This window comes from Ictidomys tridecemlineatus, chromosome 1 (assembly GCF_052094955.1).
Source record: "Ictidomys tridecemlineatus isolate mIctTri1 chromosome 1, mIctTri1.hap1, whole genome shotgun sequence".
Lineage (NCBI taxonomy): Eukaryota > Metazoa > Chordata > Mammalia > Rodentia > Sciuridae > Ictidomys > Ictidomys tridecemlineatus.
The window spans coordinates 153,620,291-153,638,995 of record NC_135477.1 but is presented as its reverse complement, the minus strand read 5'-3'; the positions used below and the strand labels follow the sequence as shown (position 1 = coordinate 153,638,995).

The 18,705-nt window shown below is 46.5% G+C and overlaps 1 protein-coding gene across 7 annotated transcripts in view; it reads left to right on the top strand.

Moving 5' to 3' along the window:
* Positions 1-18,705, top strand: part of Tbc1d9b (TBC1 domain family member 9B) — a 47,613-nt gene that overhangs the window by 24,018 nt on the left and 4,890 nt on the right. For 5 of the 7 annotated variants that reach the window (XM_078049963.1, XM_078049989.1, XM_078049978.1 and 2 more), the window contains 12 exons: positions 2,625-2,786; positions 3,252-3,402; positions 3,979-4,193; positions 6,369-6,486; positions 9,183-9,468; positions 11,180-11,309; positions 11,442-11,540; positions 12,472-12,540; positions 13,531-13,771; positions 14,637-14,702; positions 16,668-16,739; positions 16,987-17,037. In XM_078049963.1, coding sequence (XP_077906089.1) covers positions 2,625-2,786; positions 3,252-3,402; positions 3,979-4,193; positions 6,369-6,486; positions 9,183-9,468; positions 11,180-11,309; positions 11,442-11,540; positions 12,472-12,540; positions 13,531-13,771; positions 14,637-14,702; positions 16,668-16,739; positions 16,987-17,037 — 1,660 coding nt within the window. The remainder of the gene's footprint in view (positions 1-2,624; positions 2,787-3,251; positions 3,403-3,978; positions 4,194-6,368; positions 6,487-9,182; positions 9,469-11,179; positions 11,310-11,441; positions 11,541-12,471; positions 12,541-13,530; positions 13,772-14,636; positions 14,703-16,667; positions 16,740-16,986; positions 17,038-18,705) is intronic. The other 2 variants (XM_078049967.1, XM_078049996.1) reach the window with 1 other exon arrangement.

The following is an 18,705-nucleotide window of genomic DNA, read 5'->3' as shown; positions in this document are numbered from 1 at the left end:
TAGGGGAAAGGGACAAGAAAAAAGTCTGTAAATGTTCAGTATAGAATTTTTTCCCAGTTCTCAGAATTAAACCCAAGGCCTTGCACATGCTAGGCAACTGCTCTTCCACTGGACTGTATCCCCAGTGGAACAGGTGGATTAGACATGGGGTATTGGAAGAAGGGAGGGTTGAAGATGATACCAGGTCAGCTTCTTCAGGAACCTTTTGGAGAACAAACTCCAGACAATCAGAAATGAGGAAGCTTTGGCATAAGGACTGGTGGAAAATATTTAAGTGTGGGAATAAAGGTAGATAATGGGGATAAAGGGGACAGTATGTAAATTATATAGGCTCCAGTAAATTATATAGTATCGTGAAAATATGAGCTAAGTTGGACAGAGTGGCACATGCCATAATCTCAGTGACTAGGAGGCTGAGGCAGGAGATTGTCAGTTTGAGGCCAGCCTCAGCAACTAGCCAAGACCCTGTCTCAAAATTTAAAAATATTTTAAAAGTGCTTGGTATGTAGCTTGATGGTAAAGTGCCCCTGGGTTCAATTTCCAGTACAAAAAAAAAATGGAGGGAGGGATAGATAATTAACACCCCTTGCAAAAAAAAAAAAAAAAAGTGACCCCTGTTATTCTCTGTTGACCTTAATGCAAAATTTCTAGTAAGAGGTGCCCAAACTCACTATATCCTTTTCTCCTCTATTAAGTCTTTTTTCTCTCAGAAAGTCTGCATTGATATTCTGTTAGGTTTGTGCTAATAGCTTTACATAGTTTCCTTATTCCCCACTTTTTAAGATAATGTCAGTTCCCTACTATGTATAATATTGAAAATATCTAGTAATCCTCTTCTTCCTTCTTTCCTCCCTTTTCCTGCCAATATTTATTTTATAGGTTATATTTTTATTTTTAGTTAATAAAAGTAAGGCAATCAATGAGTTTATTCTCCAGGAACCTATTAACTTCTTAGCTTATATTTTCCTTCCTTTTTTCCTTCCTGCTTTCCTTCCAGCACAGTGACAAAATACATGAGTTAATCAATTTATTATAAAGAGGAAAGGTTTGTTTGGGCTCACAGTTTTAGAGTTTTCAGTCCATGGTCACTTGGCCCCATTGCTTTGGACCTATGGTAAGGCAGCGAACATCATGGCAGGAATATGTGGGAGGGAGACCTGATTTTTTTCATGACAGTCAGAAAGCAAAAATAGAGAAATCAGCAGGGTACAGTGGCACACCTGTAATCCCAGCAACTTGGGAGACTGAGGCAGGAGGATCACAAATTCAAGGCCAGCCTGGGCAACTTAGCAGCACGCTATCTCAAAATAAAAAGGACTGGGGATACAGCCCAGTGGAAGAGCATTTGTCTAGCATGTGCAGGGCTGTGGATTTAATTCTGAGAACTGGAAAAAAAATTCTATATTGAACATTTACAGACTTTTTTTTCTTGTCCTTTTCCCCTAAACAATATAGCATAATAGCTATTTACATCAAATTCACACTGTATTAGGTATTATACGTCATCTAGGAGGATGTGTATAGGTTAAATGCAAATACTGCTAAAGGGATTTGAGCATCCTTTGATTTGGGGTAGGGGTTGTGGAACCAATTCTCTGTGGATACCAAGGGTTGACTGTATGCACTGAAGTACATAGATCATAGTGTACAGCTTGTTGAATTTTCACAAAATGAACACAATGTGTGAGCAACACCAGTTAAAGAAAAGGGTGGGATTTTAGAGGTGATTATTAGCAAGATTGTATACTGATAATAAGGAATCCAGTGGAAAGGGAAGAAAATGGTGTTGAGAACTGGGGTCAGTTGTTAAAGAAAGGTCCTGGAAGTGAGAGGAAAAGAGATCCTAGAAGGGGTAGAAGAAAACCCAGACCTGGCATGCATGGACCCAGAAGCAGATAGGTGGTCCTGTCATGAATCCAGTAACACTCAAAACCAGAAGTGGTTCAGAGAGCTCCACCCAGCATCCTGAGCAGTGAGCTTTTATAGGCCAACCCAGAAAGCAGAGAAATCACCTGATTGGCTACAGCTTGGCACCTGCCTTATTTGGGTTTTGGTGTAATTGGTAGGCTGTTATGATTGACTGAAGCTCAGCTGCCTATGATTGGCTGAAACCTGGCTATTGATTGTAAAATGTTAGACCTAGATATAGATAGATACATACTCTCCTCAATTAGGTTTGGGTTTGTTAATGTAGGTTGCAGTTTATTGCATAGGAACTTAAAGTATTGAGACAGCCTCAGGCTAATGGCCTCCTTTTTTTTAATATAATAGGACACTAGAGTTCAGGAAGAGGCCGGGCAGCACCAGAGTAGTTTCCTCAGAAGGACCCAACTTCACTGAAGAAGAACCCATTTCCCCCAAAGAGGCCCCAACTGACCATTGTGGGTGGTTTTGGTTTTAGGGAGAACATATATAGATGTCCAGCCAACCAGAGAGGAAATGCATGGCAGGCTGTAGCCATAGCCTCCCCACAACCAGGCCAGGTCCATCCTTTGGGCACCATGTACCCCCCATGACCCTTCCTCAGTGACATCTCTGTCCAGCTCTGTGGATAAACCTGCATCAGAGGCCACATGGAGCGGCTCAGTTGTTAGGTGCTTTCCCTTCCCTGTTTTATTTTCTAGTCTCTCCTAGCTTCTCAGGAGGTTCCAGAACTGCCCACCAGCCCATCCTCTCCTCTCAGTGGCTACCAGAATTTCAGTGCTCAGGAGGTGCCAACTGCTTCCCAGGGCCTTCTCAAAGTCTTCCAGAGAAACTCTCCCATGGAGGATCTTGGAGCCAAGGGGGTAAGCTGTGAGTGCTAGCATCTCAGCTATGAATCAAAGCCAAGCCCTCAGGAGGAAGGCTGGAGCTGGCCTCTGGGTTTGTGCCTTCATGACCAGCTCAGCCCCTCAGAGGTTCTCAGGCTGACCTATGGACAGTACCCTCCCAGGGCTACACTCAACACTGTGAGATAGACAAGGCAGACTCTGGGGACAGCCACCCTACCTGACCAATGTGGCTACCTGCCACTGAGTAGCTCATCTTCTGACACCTTAGGATGATGGTGTGATCCAGTCCAGCCTGGGCTTTGCCTGCATCTCTATCTGTAATCATTTTGAAATCTGAGTTTACTGGCAACACTTTCTAGATTATTTACATAGCGGGCATTCAGCCTTGCTCAAAGAAGGCATAGCGGACTTTGTTACCTAGGCCTTGGCACTCCAAGATGCTCTTCATCCCCCAAACCCTCTGGTTTCCTTTCCCTTCAGGCTAAGGAGAAGATGAAGGAGGAGTCATGGAACATCCACTTCTTTGAGTATGGACGTGGTATGTGCATGTACCGCACAGCCAAAACACGGGAGCTGGTCCTGAAGGGCATCCCTGAGAGTCTTCGAGGAGAGCTCTGGCTCCTCTTCTCTGGTGAGTCAGGTCTAGCTGCCCCCGCCCTGGCTCAGCCACTCTCAGTGCCCAAATTTCTCTGCATGTGATGGGCTAAGAGTACAGCTCTATGGTAGAACATGTGCTTAGCATGCCCAAGGTCCTGGGTTCTATCCCCAGCACCAAAGAAAGTTCTCTCGTGAGCTGATCTGGTTCTTGGGCAGGCCTCCTGAGGTCAGTCAGGAAAGGTAAGAGCTACCAGCTGTTTCTCAAAGGGGAAACAGAGTGTGCAGGGATCCAAGTCCTGAGGAGCAGAGGCCAAGGGCAGGGGATATTTTGGTGTGTGCATTTCTACTGGTGTCCGAGGCAGCCTCCTTTCTTTGGAACAGCTTCCAACAGCATTCACCTTGTGGCCAGTCTGAGCATTTTAAGAGGGCAAGTCAACCACTTTTTAGCTAGAATGCCCTCCCAGGAACAATAAGGGAAACTCTGTCTCATTCCTTGTAACTGACCTTAGAGTTTACCTCTCCTATCTGGGGCATTCATGTCTCCAGTCTGCTCTTAATGCCTCCCAAATGCTGGGAGGAATCAAGATAGCTGCCACCCATGTCTCTCCAGGGGCCTGGAATGAGATGGTGACCCACCCTGGCTACTATGCTGAGTTAGTGGAGAAGTCCATGGGGAAGTACAGCCTGGCCACAGAAGAGATTGAGCGAGACCTCCACCGCTCCATGCCTGAGCACCCTGCCTTCCAGAATGAGCTCGGGATCGCTGCACTCCGGCGGGTGCTGACTGCCTATGCTTTCCGAAACCCCACTATCGGCTACTGCCAGGTAAAAAGGCCCAGAAACAGCATCTCCCCACCAGAGGCTTCCAAGAGCAGGCACCTGAGGTCATGGGCCTATATGATGGCCTCATATACCTGTGACCTGGCCCTCCCACAAGAAGGAGCCTGACTGCAGAAAAAGACATGATTTTAAAATGATACTAATTTCTCATCTCATCCCCTTGTCATATATTAGGTTGTCTTCTGCTTCTCGTCTGAGTCTTGGCAATGTTTGATTTTTTTTTAATATTTTTTAGTTGTCAATGGACCTTTTCTTTTTTATTTATTTATATGTAGCGCTGAGAATCAAACCCAGTGCTAGGCATGTGATCGTCCACTGAGCTACAACCCGAGCCCAGTGTTTGATCTTTTTATGTTTATGGTAAATAAACATGATATGACATCATTTTAACCATTATTAAGCACATAGTTCAGTGGCATCAATTACATTCTCATGGTTAGGCCACCATCACTACCATTCATCCACAGAATTTTCTCATCTTCCCAAAATGAGACTCTATACCATTAAACACTAACTCTACTGCCCTTCCCCACCAGCCCCCGGCTACCACCATTTTTCCTATGGTCTCTATGAATTTGATTATTCTAGGTACATCATATAAGTGGAATCATAAAATATTTGTTTTTTCGTGCTGGCTTTTCATTTAATGTCCTTAAGATATATCCATGGTGTAACATGACAGAATTTCCTTCCTTTTTAAGGCTGAATAACACTCCATTCTAGCTATGTACCATATTATGTTTATGCATTCATCTGTTGATGGACACTTGAATGGCTTCCACCTTTTAACTATTATGACTATTTCTGCTATGAACATGGGTATATAAATAGCTGTTGGAGCCTCTGCTTTCAGTTATTTGGGGTATGTATCCAGACAAGGTTGCTTAGACCACGTGGTAGTTTTGTGTTTAACTTTTTGAGGAACATACTTCCATGGCACCTGCATCATTTTACATTCCCACCAGCAATTCATAAGTGTTTCAGCTATTCCACATCCTCACCAACACTTATTACATTGTTGATATTTTTTAAATATTTATTTATTTTTTGTTGTAGTTGGACACAGTATGTTTATTTATTTTTATGTGGTGCTGAGAATTGAACCCAGGGCCTCCCACGTGCTAGGTGAGCGCTCTACCACTGAGCCACAACCCCAGCCCCCTCTGTTGATATTTTTTTTATATTTTATTTGTTGTTGTTGAACCTTTATTTTTATGTGGTGCTGAGAATCAAACCCAATGCTTCACATATGATAGGCAAGCGCTCTACCACTGAACCACAACTCCAGCCCATGTTCTGTTGATATTTATAGTCATGGATGTGATGGAGTGTCTCACTATGGTGTCAGTTTGCATTTCTGGCAGCTTTTATCTTGAAATCTAATGGTTGTTTTTCTTTTGGGGGGGGAGGGTAGTATCAGGTATTGAACCCAGGGGTACGTAACCACTGAGCCATATAGTAGCCCTTTTTTTATATCTTATTAGAGAGAGAGTCTCACTTAGTTGCTTAGGGCCTCACTAAGTTGCTGAGACAGGCTTTGAACTTGTGATCCTCCTGCCTCAGCCGCCCAATTCAATGGAATGTGTCCGTCCAGTCGTTTTCTTGACCAGATAAAATGGCTTTCTGTGTGCCTTAAGTAGTGTCTGGATTTCAAGGAAATCAACTCCCCAAAACTCACTTTCTATAGGACTAGTATCCTGTATGAGCAGTTGCTGGCTTGAAATAATTTTTAAAAATAATTTGGCAACTTTGAGGCTTTTTCATGTTATCCTGTGTATCAGCCCAATTTTGCTGTAGCCTATGTGTAGAGCCCTGGCCACACAGCTCACTTACACATCAGCTCAGTCATGCATCACACCACCAATGCCAGATACCACTCTGTGGAAATGTTATTTGCTGATGTCCACTTTTTCTGTTTTCTCAGTGCCTTCTCACCCAATTTGAAGAAGCTGAATGACTATTTCTGTTAAATGATTTCCTGCAAATTACCTGTTGGCAAATTTCCCAGAGCTAGACTGGGACAGTTTCTCATTGTTGCATGCTAGACCCCCCTAAAGGGGCAGACTTGCTGACAGAAGGAGGCCAGTGTTGGGGAGGAGACAGTTTTACTCAGTGGCCAGCACTGTGAGCGTCCCCTCTTCTGTTCTCTGTGCCCCACAGGCTATGAACATCGTGACCTCAGTGCTCCTGCTCTATGGCAGCGAGGAGGAGGCCTTCTGGCTCTTGGTGGCCCTCTGTGAACGGATGCTTCCTGACTACTACGACACCAGGGTCGTGGGTGAGTGACTTAGGAGCTCCCTTGCCTCAGCTCCAGTTGCCTGGTAGCTTCCCATGCAGGTGGCAACCCCTGCCCAGCCCAAGCCCCATGCTAAGTACTCTCCTCTCAACCAACCATGTGTACTCCCACAGGCCTCACAGGCATCCTGCAGGCGCCATGCAGATGTCCTGGCTCCTGCCTTACTGGCTAGAAAGCTGATAAATAATCACCCGGAAAGAAGAGATCCAAACACACCCCCAACCCTCTGCCTCCTTGGCCTAGCTCCTGCCCAGACTTTAATGTGTTCCTTAGCATCACAGGGGGTTATTACATGTTCACTGGCTTTGAAAAATTCACCTGGAGCCTTAGTTGTCATCTAATTTTTCCTAACCTTTGTTATTGTTTTCTTTTTATGGTGCTTGGTATTAAGTCCTTTGTTATTGTTTTGTTTTTATGGTGCTGGGAATTAAGCACAGGGCCTTATACATGCTAAGCGAGTATTCTATCACAAAGATATAACCCAGCCCTTCCTAATCTTTTTTCTTTTTCGTTTCTTTCTTTCTTTTTTTTTTTTTTTTTGTACCAGAGATTGAACCCAGGGGTGCTTAACCTCTAAGACATATCCTCAGCCCTTTTTTATATTTTATTTATAGATAGGGTCTTGCTGAGTTGCATAGAGTCTCACTAAATTGCTCAGGCTGACTTTGAACTTGTGATCCTCCTGCCTCAGCCTCCCAAGCTGCTGGGATTACAGGTGTGTGCCACAGTGCCAGGCCTTTCCTAACGTTTTCTTAAATATTTTTTTTAGTTGTAGTTGGACACAATATCTTTATTTTATTTATTGTTATGTGGTGCTGAGGATCGAACCCAGCACCTTGCATGTGCTAAGTGACTGCTCTACCGCTGAGCCACAACCCCAGCCCCTCCTAACCTTTTTTATTGTAGAAAATTTTAAACATTAAAACTAGAGAGTATAGGCTGGGCATGTTGGTACACATCTGTAATCCCAGCAACTCAGAAGGCTGGGCAGAAGAATCGTAAATTCAAGGCCATCCTAGACAACTTAATGAGACCCTGTGTCAAAAAAAAAAAAAAAAAAAAAGGAGTGGGATGTAATTCAGTGTTAGAGGACCCCTGAATTCAATTTCTAGTACAAAAAAAAAATATATATATATATATACACATACGTACATATATACACACACACATACACACACACACACACACATACACACATACTTTGAATAATCTCTAGATTACTTATAATACCAATACAATGCAAATGCTTTGAAAATAGTTGTTACACTGTATTGTTTAGAAAATAAGGACAGAAAAAATCTGTATGTGTTAAGTAAAAATGCAATTCTTTTTTTCCAAATATTTTTTATCAATGGCAGGTTGAATTCAGGGGTGTGTTTGTGTTTATGTGTATGTGTGTGTGTGTGAGAGAGAGAGAGAGAAAGAGAGAGATACACCTAGAGAGTATAACTTACCTATGTACCTATTGCCCAACTTCAACTATTATGAATTTATATCTAATAAAATCTGTATCATTAAATGGGAATGGACTCACAAAGGTATTTCATTACTTGTATCTATGTCTGTAATTCTGAGATGTCCTTCCCATTCTGTTTTGGGTTTAGAGTTACCACTTTTGGGATCTGTTTTAGTCAGTTTTTCAATGCTGTTACTAAAAGACTTGAGAAGAACAATTTTAGAGGAGGAAAATTTATTTGAGGGCTCATGGTTTCAGAGGTCTCAGTCCATATATAGCTCCATTTCTCAGTACTCAAGGTGAGGCTGAACATCATGGCAAAAGAATGTAATGAAGAGAAACAGCTAATATGATGATCAGGAAGCAGAGAAAGAGATTCTATTCCCCAGATACAAAATATATAATCCCAAAGGTACATCCTCAATGACCCACCTCCACTAGCCACACCCTACCCACCTTTAGTTACCATTCAGTTAATCCCATCAGTGGATTAACTCACTGTTTGAGTTGAGATTCTCACACCCAATTATTTCTCCTCTAAACCTTCTCACATTGTATTACATAGGAGCTTTTCAAGGATACATCACATCCAAACTATAACAGGTTCCTTTAGATTTGTATCTATTCACAAACAGAACAGTAGGCAGTGTTCACCAGGGCCACTGTTTACTTCTGACACTTTGGGGGAAGAAATTAATACTTACCCAAAGGAACATCCAAGTACTGTCAACCATCGTATCCACAAATCTTACATCTGTGAATTCAACCTGCCATTGATCAAAAGTATTTGGAAAAAAAGAATTACATCTTTACAGAACACATATAGATTTTTTTGTCCTCTTTCTCTAAGCAATACAGTATAACAACTATTTTCAAAGCATTTGCATTATATTGGTATTATAAGTAACCTAGAGATTATTTAAAGTATATGAACTTAGAATGGATTCTATGCAAATACTATGCCATTTTCTATAAGGACCTGAGCATCTGAGACTTAGTATCTAAGGGATTCATGGAGCCAGTTTCCTGCAAATACCAAGAAAACAATCTAGGGGAACAAACAATCTTTTTCACATGGTGGTTTGGAAGTCTTTTTCTTTCTTGTTTTCTACCCCCCATCTCCCTCCAGCCCTCTGGCAGGGCCAGGAGTGGACAGAGACCAGGTGGGCTTTCTTGAGGCCCCAGGGGTGGGATCATGTCTGGCTTCCTGTTCCCTCCACAGGAGCCCTGGTGGATCAAGGCATCTTTGAAGAGCTCACAAGGGATGTCCTGCCTCGGCTGTCAGAGAAGATGCAGGACCTGGGGGTGATCTCCAGCATCTCGCTCTCCTGGTTCCTCACCCTCTTCCTAAGCGTCATGCCTTTTGAGAGCGCTGTGGTCATTGTTGATTGCTTCTTCTATGAGGGCATCAAAGTTATCCTGCAGGTGGCCTTGGCTGTCCTGGATGCCAACATGGAGCAGCTGCTGGGCTGCAGTGATGAGGGCGAGGCCATGACCGTGCTGGGCAGGTGACCAAGCCAGGCCCCTCCTGCTGCTGGGAAGCTGGTGGTAGAACCCCACCTCTCATTAGCACTGGGTGCGACTTAGTCAACATTTAGTGACTGTGTCCACCAAGTTCCAAAACTAGGCCCAGGTACACCCTGGAGATGAGAGAGAGTTTTCCTAGTGGGAGCCCAAATAGCATTTGGAGAGTGATAAGTGCTAAGACAAAGGAAAAGATGAGAAGTAGCGAGAACACCAGTCTTCAGGCCACCACTCTTGTGTGGTCAGAGATGCTTTCTGGAAGAGTAACCCAGAGCTGTCATGTTTATCTCAGATGATGATGACCATTCTTGATGGTGGCCAGGAGACTCAGCACAGAAGGGCCTCCAGCTTCTAGCAAAGGCTGGGTCTCTCATTTCCACAAAGCTGTCCTGGTGGTATCTTCCTGAACTTAGAGCACCTCTACTTCCCCACTCCCAGATAACATGCCTACTCTGGCTAGTTGAAGTAGCTGAAAGCCTTCCCACTGGGTCATGGCTAAGGTTCAGGGGCTTCCTGGCCTCCTTCTCCTCTTGCTGCCCACATCCCATCCCTCATAGAATCTCTCTGAGATCTGAGTTCTTCCTTCCATCCCTACTGCCTCATCCCAAGCCCATGAGACCTCCTGGGGCCTGTGTCTACTTCTGCATGGTTTTCTCTGTTCTAGTTCCTCACATACCAGCATCCCACAGGACTCTTTCTAATCAGATCTGACCCTGTCCCTCCCCTGGGGGTTAGGGGACTCTATATCACATTTGGTCTTCTATACAAAAGAACTATCTGAGCTAGGCATGGTGGCACATGCCTGTGATCCTAGTGCCTGCCTCAGGAGATTAAGGCAGGAGGATCATAAATTCAAGGTCAGCTCCTTCCCAACCTCACTCTGGCCCATGCCCTGAACTTTGTACAGTCCTGCTGGTCTGTGGGCATATCTGCCCAGCCTAGAACATTCCCAGCTACCAGGGACCATGTGGGACACTGCCACTTGCCTGTTGAGTCAGGCTAGTTATTGATGGGAACCCTGCCGACCTGGCAGAATTATACATACACACCGCCCATACTCTGGTCCCCTAGTGTCAGAACACTCATATTCTGCAGTGAACATAACAAGCTTCTCAGGAACATGTGTCTGGGGATGGGCCATGGCCAGTGGGTATGGAGGGACCAGCTACCCTCTCCTACCCAAGTGTCATGTTTATCTCAAGAGAGACTGGGAGGGCTTGAAGTCCTGGCTAGGGTAGGCTGGCTAGCCAAAATAGGACCCTATCCATGAGCCTGTGTTCCTGAAGAAGCCAGGTTCCCTGGGCCACTGTAGGTACTACCATAACAGGCTTCCCCTCCAACTTTCTCCTGGGACTCCCTGATTCTTCTTGGTCAGGCCCCATCAACCCCAGAGAGGAAACATATCATCCTTCTAAGGAGGTAGGAGCTGGACTCATGGAGAGTGTCCAACCAGGGGCCCCCCAGGGATAGCCAGGCATCCTCAGAGTCAGTGCTTAGGCCTCCTGTCAGGGTGAAGCCTTGAGGGAAGCTCTCCAGCTTGACCAGAGGACCTGCCAGGGCACACTGCTGCCCTCCTGAAGGGTTACCAGTCCTCAGCACACTCCTTATCAGGAGTTGTCAGTACATTCCATCGCTGTGGGTGAGATATACTGTGGTCACTGGATGGTCTAGACTTCTGTCCTTTAATCTTTACAGATACCTGGATAATGTGATCAATAAGCAGAGTGTCTCTCCTCCTATTCCACACCTCCATGCCCTGCTGACCAGTGGAGATGACCCTCCTGCAGAGGTGGACATCTTTGACCTCCTAAAAGTGTCCTATGAGGTCAGCAGAGCTGGTTCGGCCAGGCCATTCTCTCTGGCCTTTTGGTTTCAGGTGGCTGCACATAAGTGGGAGGGGTGCGGCCCAGTGCCCTGTGCTTGCACTTGATCTCACTGCTTCACCTTTGGCCTGTAGAAGTTCAGCAACCTGAGGGCCGACGACATTGAACAGATGCGGTTTAAGCAGAGACTGAAAGTGATCCAGTCCTTGGAGGACACGGCCAAGAGGAGTGTGGTACAGTAACTGACAGGGCAGGGGTGGGCCAGGTGGGTGACCCTGAAGACTGATTCCTGGGACTGGTGCACAGCCCTACTTGTGCCCTGTCCCTTGTGCTGCGTTGATACCTAAGTCATGATAGGGTGGTGCATGAAATTGGAGTCCAGGAGTGTAGGTAAAAATTTGTGGAAGTAAGGAGAGGTCCTGCTCATGGTTGGTAAGTGGGAAGCATTTCTTTCACCCTGCACCCTATAGGACAAGCACCTTCTGGGCCAAGTCCTCCCAGCCTGGCTTTGCCATGTGTTCCCTGCCTCTGCCCCCAGATGGTAACACTCAGCTACCCTCTCCCTACCCAACACTGCATGCCTTTGCTAAAAGCCTTCTCTCTTGGGGGAGTCAGACTATTCCTGCCACCCATGCTGCAGGACCTATTCATGATCTCTGCCCCTGCAAAGGTAGGGAGTTATTACTTTGCCTCCATATTCCCAATGCTGTTCCTCAGGCCATTGAGGGTACTTTGATCACAAGCAACAGAAACTGAGTGACCCTGACTAGTTGAAGAAAAAACAGACTTGATTGGCACGTGCCAGGACCCCTTCCAAAGAACCCGTCCTACGCAGGAATCCAGATGGCAAGAGCTTAATGACCATCCTCACCCTGTGTCCCTTGACTGGATGCTCAGAAAAGACTCTCCTCAGGTCCCTACGAACCCTAGGAAGGAGCTCAGGGAGTGTGAACTGACTGGCTGGTGGTGGCAAGGGATGAGCATGGGGGCTGTACCCTCTCTCCTGAATGGACCATCCTCCGTTTCTTGGCCAGCTGATGATACCAAGAAGACAGTCTATGCCTTTACCCCTTCCACATGAGGAGTGTCTCAGCAAGCATCATGTTTCTTTTATAACAGGAACATGCAAATCAACCAGTACAGCCTATCTCTTTTTCCTTCTAGGTCCGAGCTATACCAGGGGATATTGGTTTCTCAATTGAAGAGCTGGAGGACCTTTACATGGTGTTTAAGGTGATAACTAAGAGCAAGAACAAGACCAGTCCCCCATCCTAATCCCCTAAGTGCACCCTCAGCACAGCAGCTTCCTGCCAGAAGAGAAATAACATTTAAAAGCATTCTCAGAGGCAGTTAGCATGAACACATGTGTTGAAATTTAATCCTTCTTGGAGTTTAGATAGAACACTCTTTTAAATGGCAGAAAAATCCTTTCCAGCCAGCTAACATGTAAGAGGGCATGCTTTAGCTCATTTAACTGAAAAGTCTAGGATTCACAGCTTCAGGCACGGCTGTATTCAGATACTCAAACATACTGTCTTGCTACTCAACTTCTGATATCCTCTAGACTGTTCTTCCTGTCTGCCATCAGCAACTCCAGGATCTTCCTGTCAATAACCCCCATGGAAAAAAATTTCTTTACAAGTGATTTTAGCAAAAGACCCAGGGCTGATTATTGGAGTGACTCAAGTTAGGTGCTAGTAGGATGATTTGGCTGCTCGGCCAAATGTGAGTCATGTGCCTTCTCCGCCCACCCCAAGCAACAGGGCTGATTACTAACCCTTTAATCCCATGACATAAGACTGGGTCAGGAGGAGTTCCCCATAAAGATTCCAGGTGCTGTTAACAAAAGAAGCAGGGAAAGAGTGCTGAAGAGGAGGCAAAGACAACAAGGTCCACACTTCCTTTGTCTTAGAGTTGCCAGATTCCATCTGCCCCTCCAGCTGCCTTGGGATCATTTCCCAAGTTGACCACTGCACTGTTGCCTTAGGGTCAGAACAGTGGCAGTGGATCCACCCCTCACAGGTTGTACAAGTGTCTGTCTCTTGGCTTCTCCAGTGCACCAACATGAGGGGTTCTGTGAGATGCTGAAGTATCTGGCCATGCTCACCCATCCCCAGGGCTCTGCAGACCTGGACAGAGGAGGAGGGCAGATAACCTGGCCAGCCTGACCATCTAACAGCTCAGGTGCTGAGAGGTCATCTCACCAGACTGTATCCCCCACAGGCCAAGCATCTGGCAAGTCAGTACTGGGGCAGTAGCCACACAGCAGCTGTCCGCCGGGACCCCAGCCTGCCCTACTTGGAGCAGTACCGGATCGATGCAGGCCAGTTCCAGGAGCTCTTTGCCAGCCTGACACCATGGGCCTGTGGTTCTCACACACCTGTGCTGGCAGGCCGCATGTTCCGGCTCCTGGATCAAAACAAGGACTCCCTGATCAACTTCAAGGAGTTCGTGACGGGGATGAGTGAGTGCCCCCAGGACCTACCAGGGCCCTGATCCTGCCAGAACCCTTTCTGAGAGCTTTCTAAATACTGATCCTGGTGTATCTGTCTCCCTTGCAGTGAGCATGGGGTGCCCTTGAGCCCTTGGCCCTTGATAAAGGAAGAGCAGTGTACCCACTGGAGACATGTTAGGGTCCAATGGGACTCCTGCCCTTACCCCCCTCACTCAGACCAGGGCTCCTGAAGGCTGGAGCTGCTGTCCCCAGAAGAAAGCCAAACTCTCCTAGAAAGGCTTTGGGGAAAAGGAGGCCTGGTCTCATTCTACTGAATTCTCCAGGAAGGAGCCAGGCCTCCTCAGGCGGTTCCCCACTAGAACGCATGTGTTTTAGTCAGCTTTTTCCCTGCTGTGACCAAAAGACCTTACAAGAACAATTTTTAGAGGAGGGAAAGTTTATTTGGAGCTCACAGTTCCAGAGGTCTCAGTCCATAGACAACTGAATCCATTGCTCTGTGCCAGAGGTGATGCAGAACATCATGGTGGAAGGGTGTGGCAAAGGAAAGCAACTTAGGACATGGTACCAGGAAGCAGAGAGCATTCTGCTCTCCAAGGACAAAATATAAACCCCAAAGGCATACCCCCAGGGACACCTCCTCTAGCTACTCTACTTGCTTACAGTTACCACCCATTTAATCCTTGTCAGTGAATTGACACATTGATTAGGTTAAGACTCTCATAACCTAATCCTTTCAACTCTGCATGTTCTTGCATTGTCTCATATGATGTATCCAAATCATAACACTGTGGGAAGAGGAGGTGCTGGAAGGAAGGCCTACAGTGAGGTTTGAAGCCCACTTGTCAGCATGCCCTTCCCTGGCCTTGCTCCACAGGCGGGATGTACCATGGAGACCTCACAGAGAAGCTCAAGGCACTCTACAAGCTGCACCTTCCCCCAGGTGAGAGCCTCCCCACTGTGCCACAGGGGCCTCTTGCTTGTCCTGAGTTCAGGATCCCAAGGTGGACATAGGCTTCTGTGGGATGGTTGGACTCAGAGGTAGCCTTGTGGGGAGTCTGGGATCAGCAGAGCAGAGGCTTTGGTCCCAGTGTAAAGGAAGAGGAGGGAGCTGGAACCCTGGGGCTGAGGCCAGCCTGATGGTGGTCTGAGAGCAGGACCAGGACCTGGGAAAGGCCATGGAAGGAGGATCCCATCAGCACAGGCAGTTGCTAGGAATAGGACTCTACCTATCAAATGGGCAACTTGACCAAAAAGTGCAGCAGGTGGTAGGATGCATGAGTACAGATTCTGGTTTGTATCTGTGATCCTGTGCATTCATTAGTTTTTCGTAAGTTTCTCAAGAGTTCTTACTTATTTCCAGAGGGTCATCCTGAGGGCACCACCAAAGCCACCAAAGGAATCTTGTCACATGGCCATAAGCAAAGGCCACTTCTCCCTAGCCTAAGTGGTACTAGAACCTAATGGGGTCACAGCGGAGGTAGAACATTTCCTGTGGGCTATGGTCTGAGTGAAGGGGAGGAACTATGAGTGAAGGGGAAGGGCTCACGGAATTCAGACCAGAGCCATGACCACCAGGTTTCTGTTTGCGGCAAGAAAATACCTGTCTCAGCAAGGTGACCACTTGAAGGAGTATCTAAAGAGGGGTTATGCCCATTTTCTGAGGAGGAAATTGACTCAGGCAGATGGAAATGATGGCTGGGTTGCTCTGATCAGCGGTGGAACTGACCAGGTCCCAAATATTTTCATTCAGAACCTGTCCTGAAGAAGTTCATAGTCAGCCACTGCCCTCAGCACTGGCCCTGAGTGATTCTTAGAATATTAGGGCTGAGCTTCACCTCTAGAATTCTCCCTCTTCATTTGCCTGAAGTGCAACCCAGACCTGTAATTTGTAAAGCTCCCCAGGTAATTGCTCTGCCGCCTGAACTGAAAAGGCTCCTGACACAAGGGTTCACACCTAGAGCTGGCCAGTGGCACCACCATTGAGGCCCAGGCTAAACAGACCTCACTGGGCCTGGATCCTCTGAGTGAGGGCACACAGGATTGCCCTGCCATCTGAACTACCTTGGCCCAGCCTGCCTCATTCAGGCATATGACCTCCCTCCATACAACAGGGAATCCCCCCACCACAGAAACATGTGGATCTGCAGCCCCAGGTATTCCTCAGACACTACCAGTAAATGCAAATAATGAGGAGGACCCATATGTACTGATGAGAAATCATCTCTGAGATTTATAAAATGAAACAAAATGGCTTGAGCCTGCATGTGTGCCTGTAGGCACATGAAGCATCCTAAAACACTGAACCAAATTACCACCAGGGTGGGAGGATGGCTTGCTTTTCACCACACCCCAACTTTACTGATCACATTGCTTCCTAGCATGTATACTACGTTTTCAAATTCCGTGTCAGGCCCAGATTATAGCTCAGTGGTAGATCACATGCTTACATGCATAAGGCCCTAGGCTCAATCCTAGTACCCTTCCAAAAACCCCACAATGTCAAAGTCAAGAAAGAAACAAACAACCAGAATTAATCATCACCATTAAACCTATTACCAGCTGGGTGTGATCACACACACATGTAATCCCAGCAATTTGGGAGGCTGAAGCAGGAGGATCACAAGGTCAAGGCCAGCCTCAACAACTTAGGGAGACCCTCATAATAAAAAATAAAAAGGGGTAGGGGTGTAGCTTAGTAGTAAAGTGCCACTGGATCTTGTCCCAGCAGTTAATCAATTAATGATCAAACGGTCTATCACCACACATTATAATCAGCATGCAAGCATGAGTAAGGCATACCAGGTGGGGAAAGCAAGGCCTCTGTCTAGGACTCCAGAAAGTTTGTTTTGAGTGAGTCTCTCAGTGTCTTCTCCTGCCACCACTTTTCACTTCTCTCCCAACACAGCTCTGAGCCCAGAAGAAGCCGAGTCAGCCCTGGAGGCCACTCATTATTTCACAGAAGACAGCTCCTCAGAAGGTGAGCTGCTGCTATGATGCCTGATGTGACCAGCAATGGCTCTGCAGCCACCAGTCTTCCCATGGGACCCTTGTGTGGACTCAGGGAGGAGGCCACCCTGGGGTTCTCCCGGGAGGGTCCTGCCCATGCTCCCAGGGTGGGGTCAGTCCCTGCAGATGTTCTCAACTCCTGTTTCTCTTGCTTTTCTGTCTCCCTGGACCTTGGCTTCTCTTTCTTCCCTCTGCACCTTCTCTGCTGTCCCCTCCAGCATCTCCTCTGGCCTCAGATCTGGATCTTTTCCTGCCCTGGGAGACTCAAGGTCAGTCCCTGGAGGGCCAGAGAACCCCCTTCATCTGGGACTTCATCCTCCTAACACTCAGAAATCTGGAAGCTATGTCCCAGGGACCCTTCTGAGACTTCACAGTGTCTTCTCCTGCCGCCATCTGTGGGTATAAGTCCTGAGAAGGACCCAGAACCCAGCCACTCCTTGTGAAAAACAGGGGACAGCATCCCTTGTTGCAGGGTGGTTAGTAAATAAAGATACAGCACATTGGGCATCAAGCAGACCCAGGGGATTCCTTCTGCAGCCACATGCAAAAAGTGTCATCATGTTAATAGAAAAGAAATACATAATACTGTCACTGCACCCATGTGAAACAGACACAGTGTGGGAAAGTGGAGATCCAGGGAATGGTAGATCTGTCCTGGAAAACATCTATATGTTCATCCTATTTTTTCATTACAGAAAAATATATATGTTGAGTGCCTGTTATAATTCATCCCTGTGCCACATTTAAAGGCTGTTGGAGCCAGATACAGTGGTGCAAGCCTGTAATCCCAGCAGTTCAGAAGGCTGAGGCAGGAGGATCACAAGTTCAAAGCCAGCCTCAGCAATTTAGAGAGGCCCTCAGTGAGACCCTGTCTTTAAATAAAATACAAAAAGGGCTGGGGATGTGGCTCAGTGGGTAAGCACTCCTGGGTTCCATCCCTGGTACCAAAAGAAAGAAAGAAAGAAAACCTGTTTGAAACATCTGATCCAGGATAATGGGGGCATTCCAGACCCTGGGATTTGGCTATCAAGCTGGTCATGTGTGTTATACTTGCCCCATAAGGCCTGAAGATATAGCTCAGTGGTAGAGTACCTATAATTTCACCGGAGAGATTATACACACCAAGGAATTGACCCAAAATGGAAAATAATATGTATCACCAGGAATTTTGGAAACTGAGGCAGAAGGATCACAAGTTCAAGGCCAGCCTCAGAAACTCAGCAAGACCCTATCTTAAAAAATAAAAAGGACTAGGAGTGTAGCTTAGTGATAAAGCACTCCCGGGTTCAATTCCCAATTTCAAATAATAATAAGTAAATAATAATAATGCATATCAAGATGCCTGTGGCAGTCCTGCTGACAGCACTGAAGAATGACTTGAATTTGAATATGACCTTGATTTTAAGAACATTACCTTAAGAGCCTGGTGCACCTTCTGTTGTACACGGAGCCTGAGCAAATCAAGGCTGCTCTAAGTTTGTCCCAAGTTTCCTGGAAGAGGACTCATGGTACACAGACCTGTCCTCAGGCCTCTCAAGGACCCCAGGAAGCAGAGTCTCCATTCTATGATGAGATTCCTGAGCCCACAGCAGCATGCCCTTCACCACCAACACAGCCCTTGAGGGTAGTTCAGAGGTGGGATGCTGCTGTCTCTGCCTGAGTTCCCCCCACTGGCCACCTGACCTCAGGGAATAGCCCACCTGATTCTTCCCAGTTCATGTTCACATGTAGGCATCATGGTGTGTGCCAACTCCAGCAAATGTGGCACTTTTTTGAAATACTGTGCTGAGCACTAGATTCCCATACACAGAATCCCTCATCTACTGGTGGTCCCAAGCAAATTTGGTCATTAGGACCCTTCCCCTAAATTTGACTTTTTTTTTTAGCAGAAACTATAGAATTCATTAGTTCTCAGACTTTTCCATAATGCATATCAT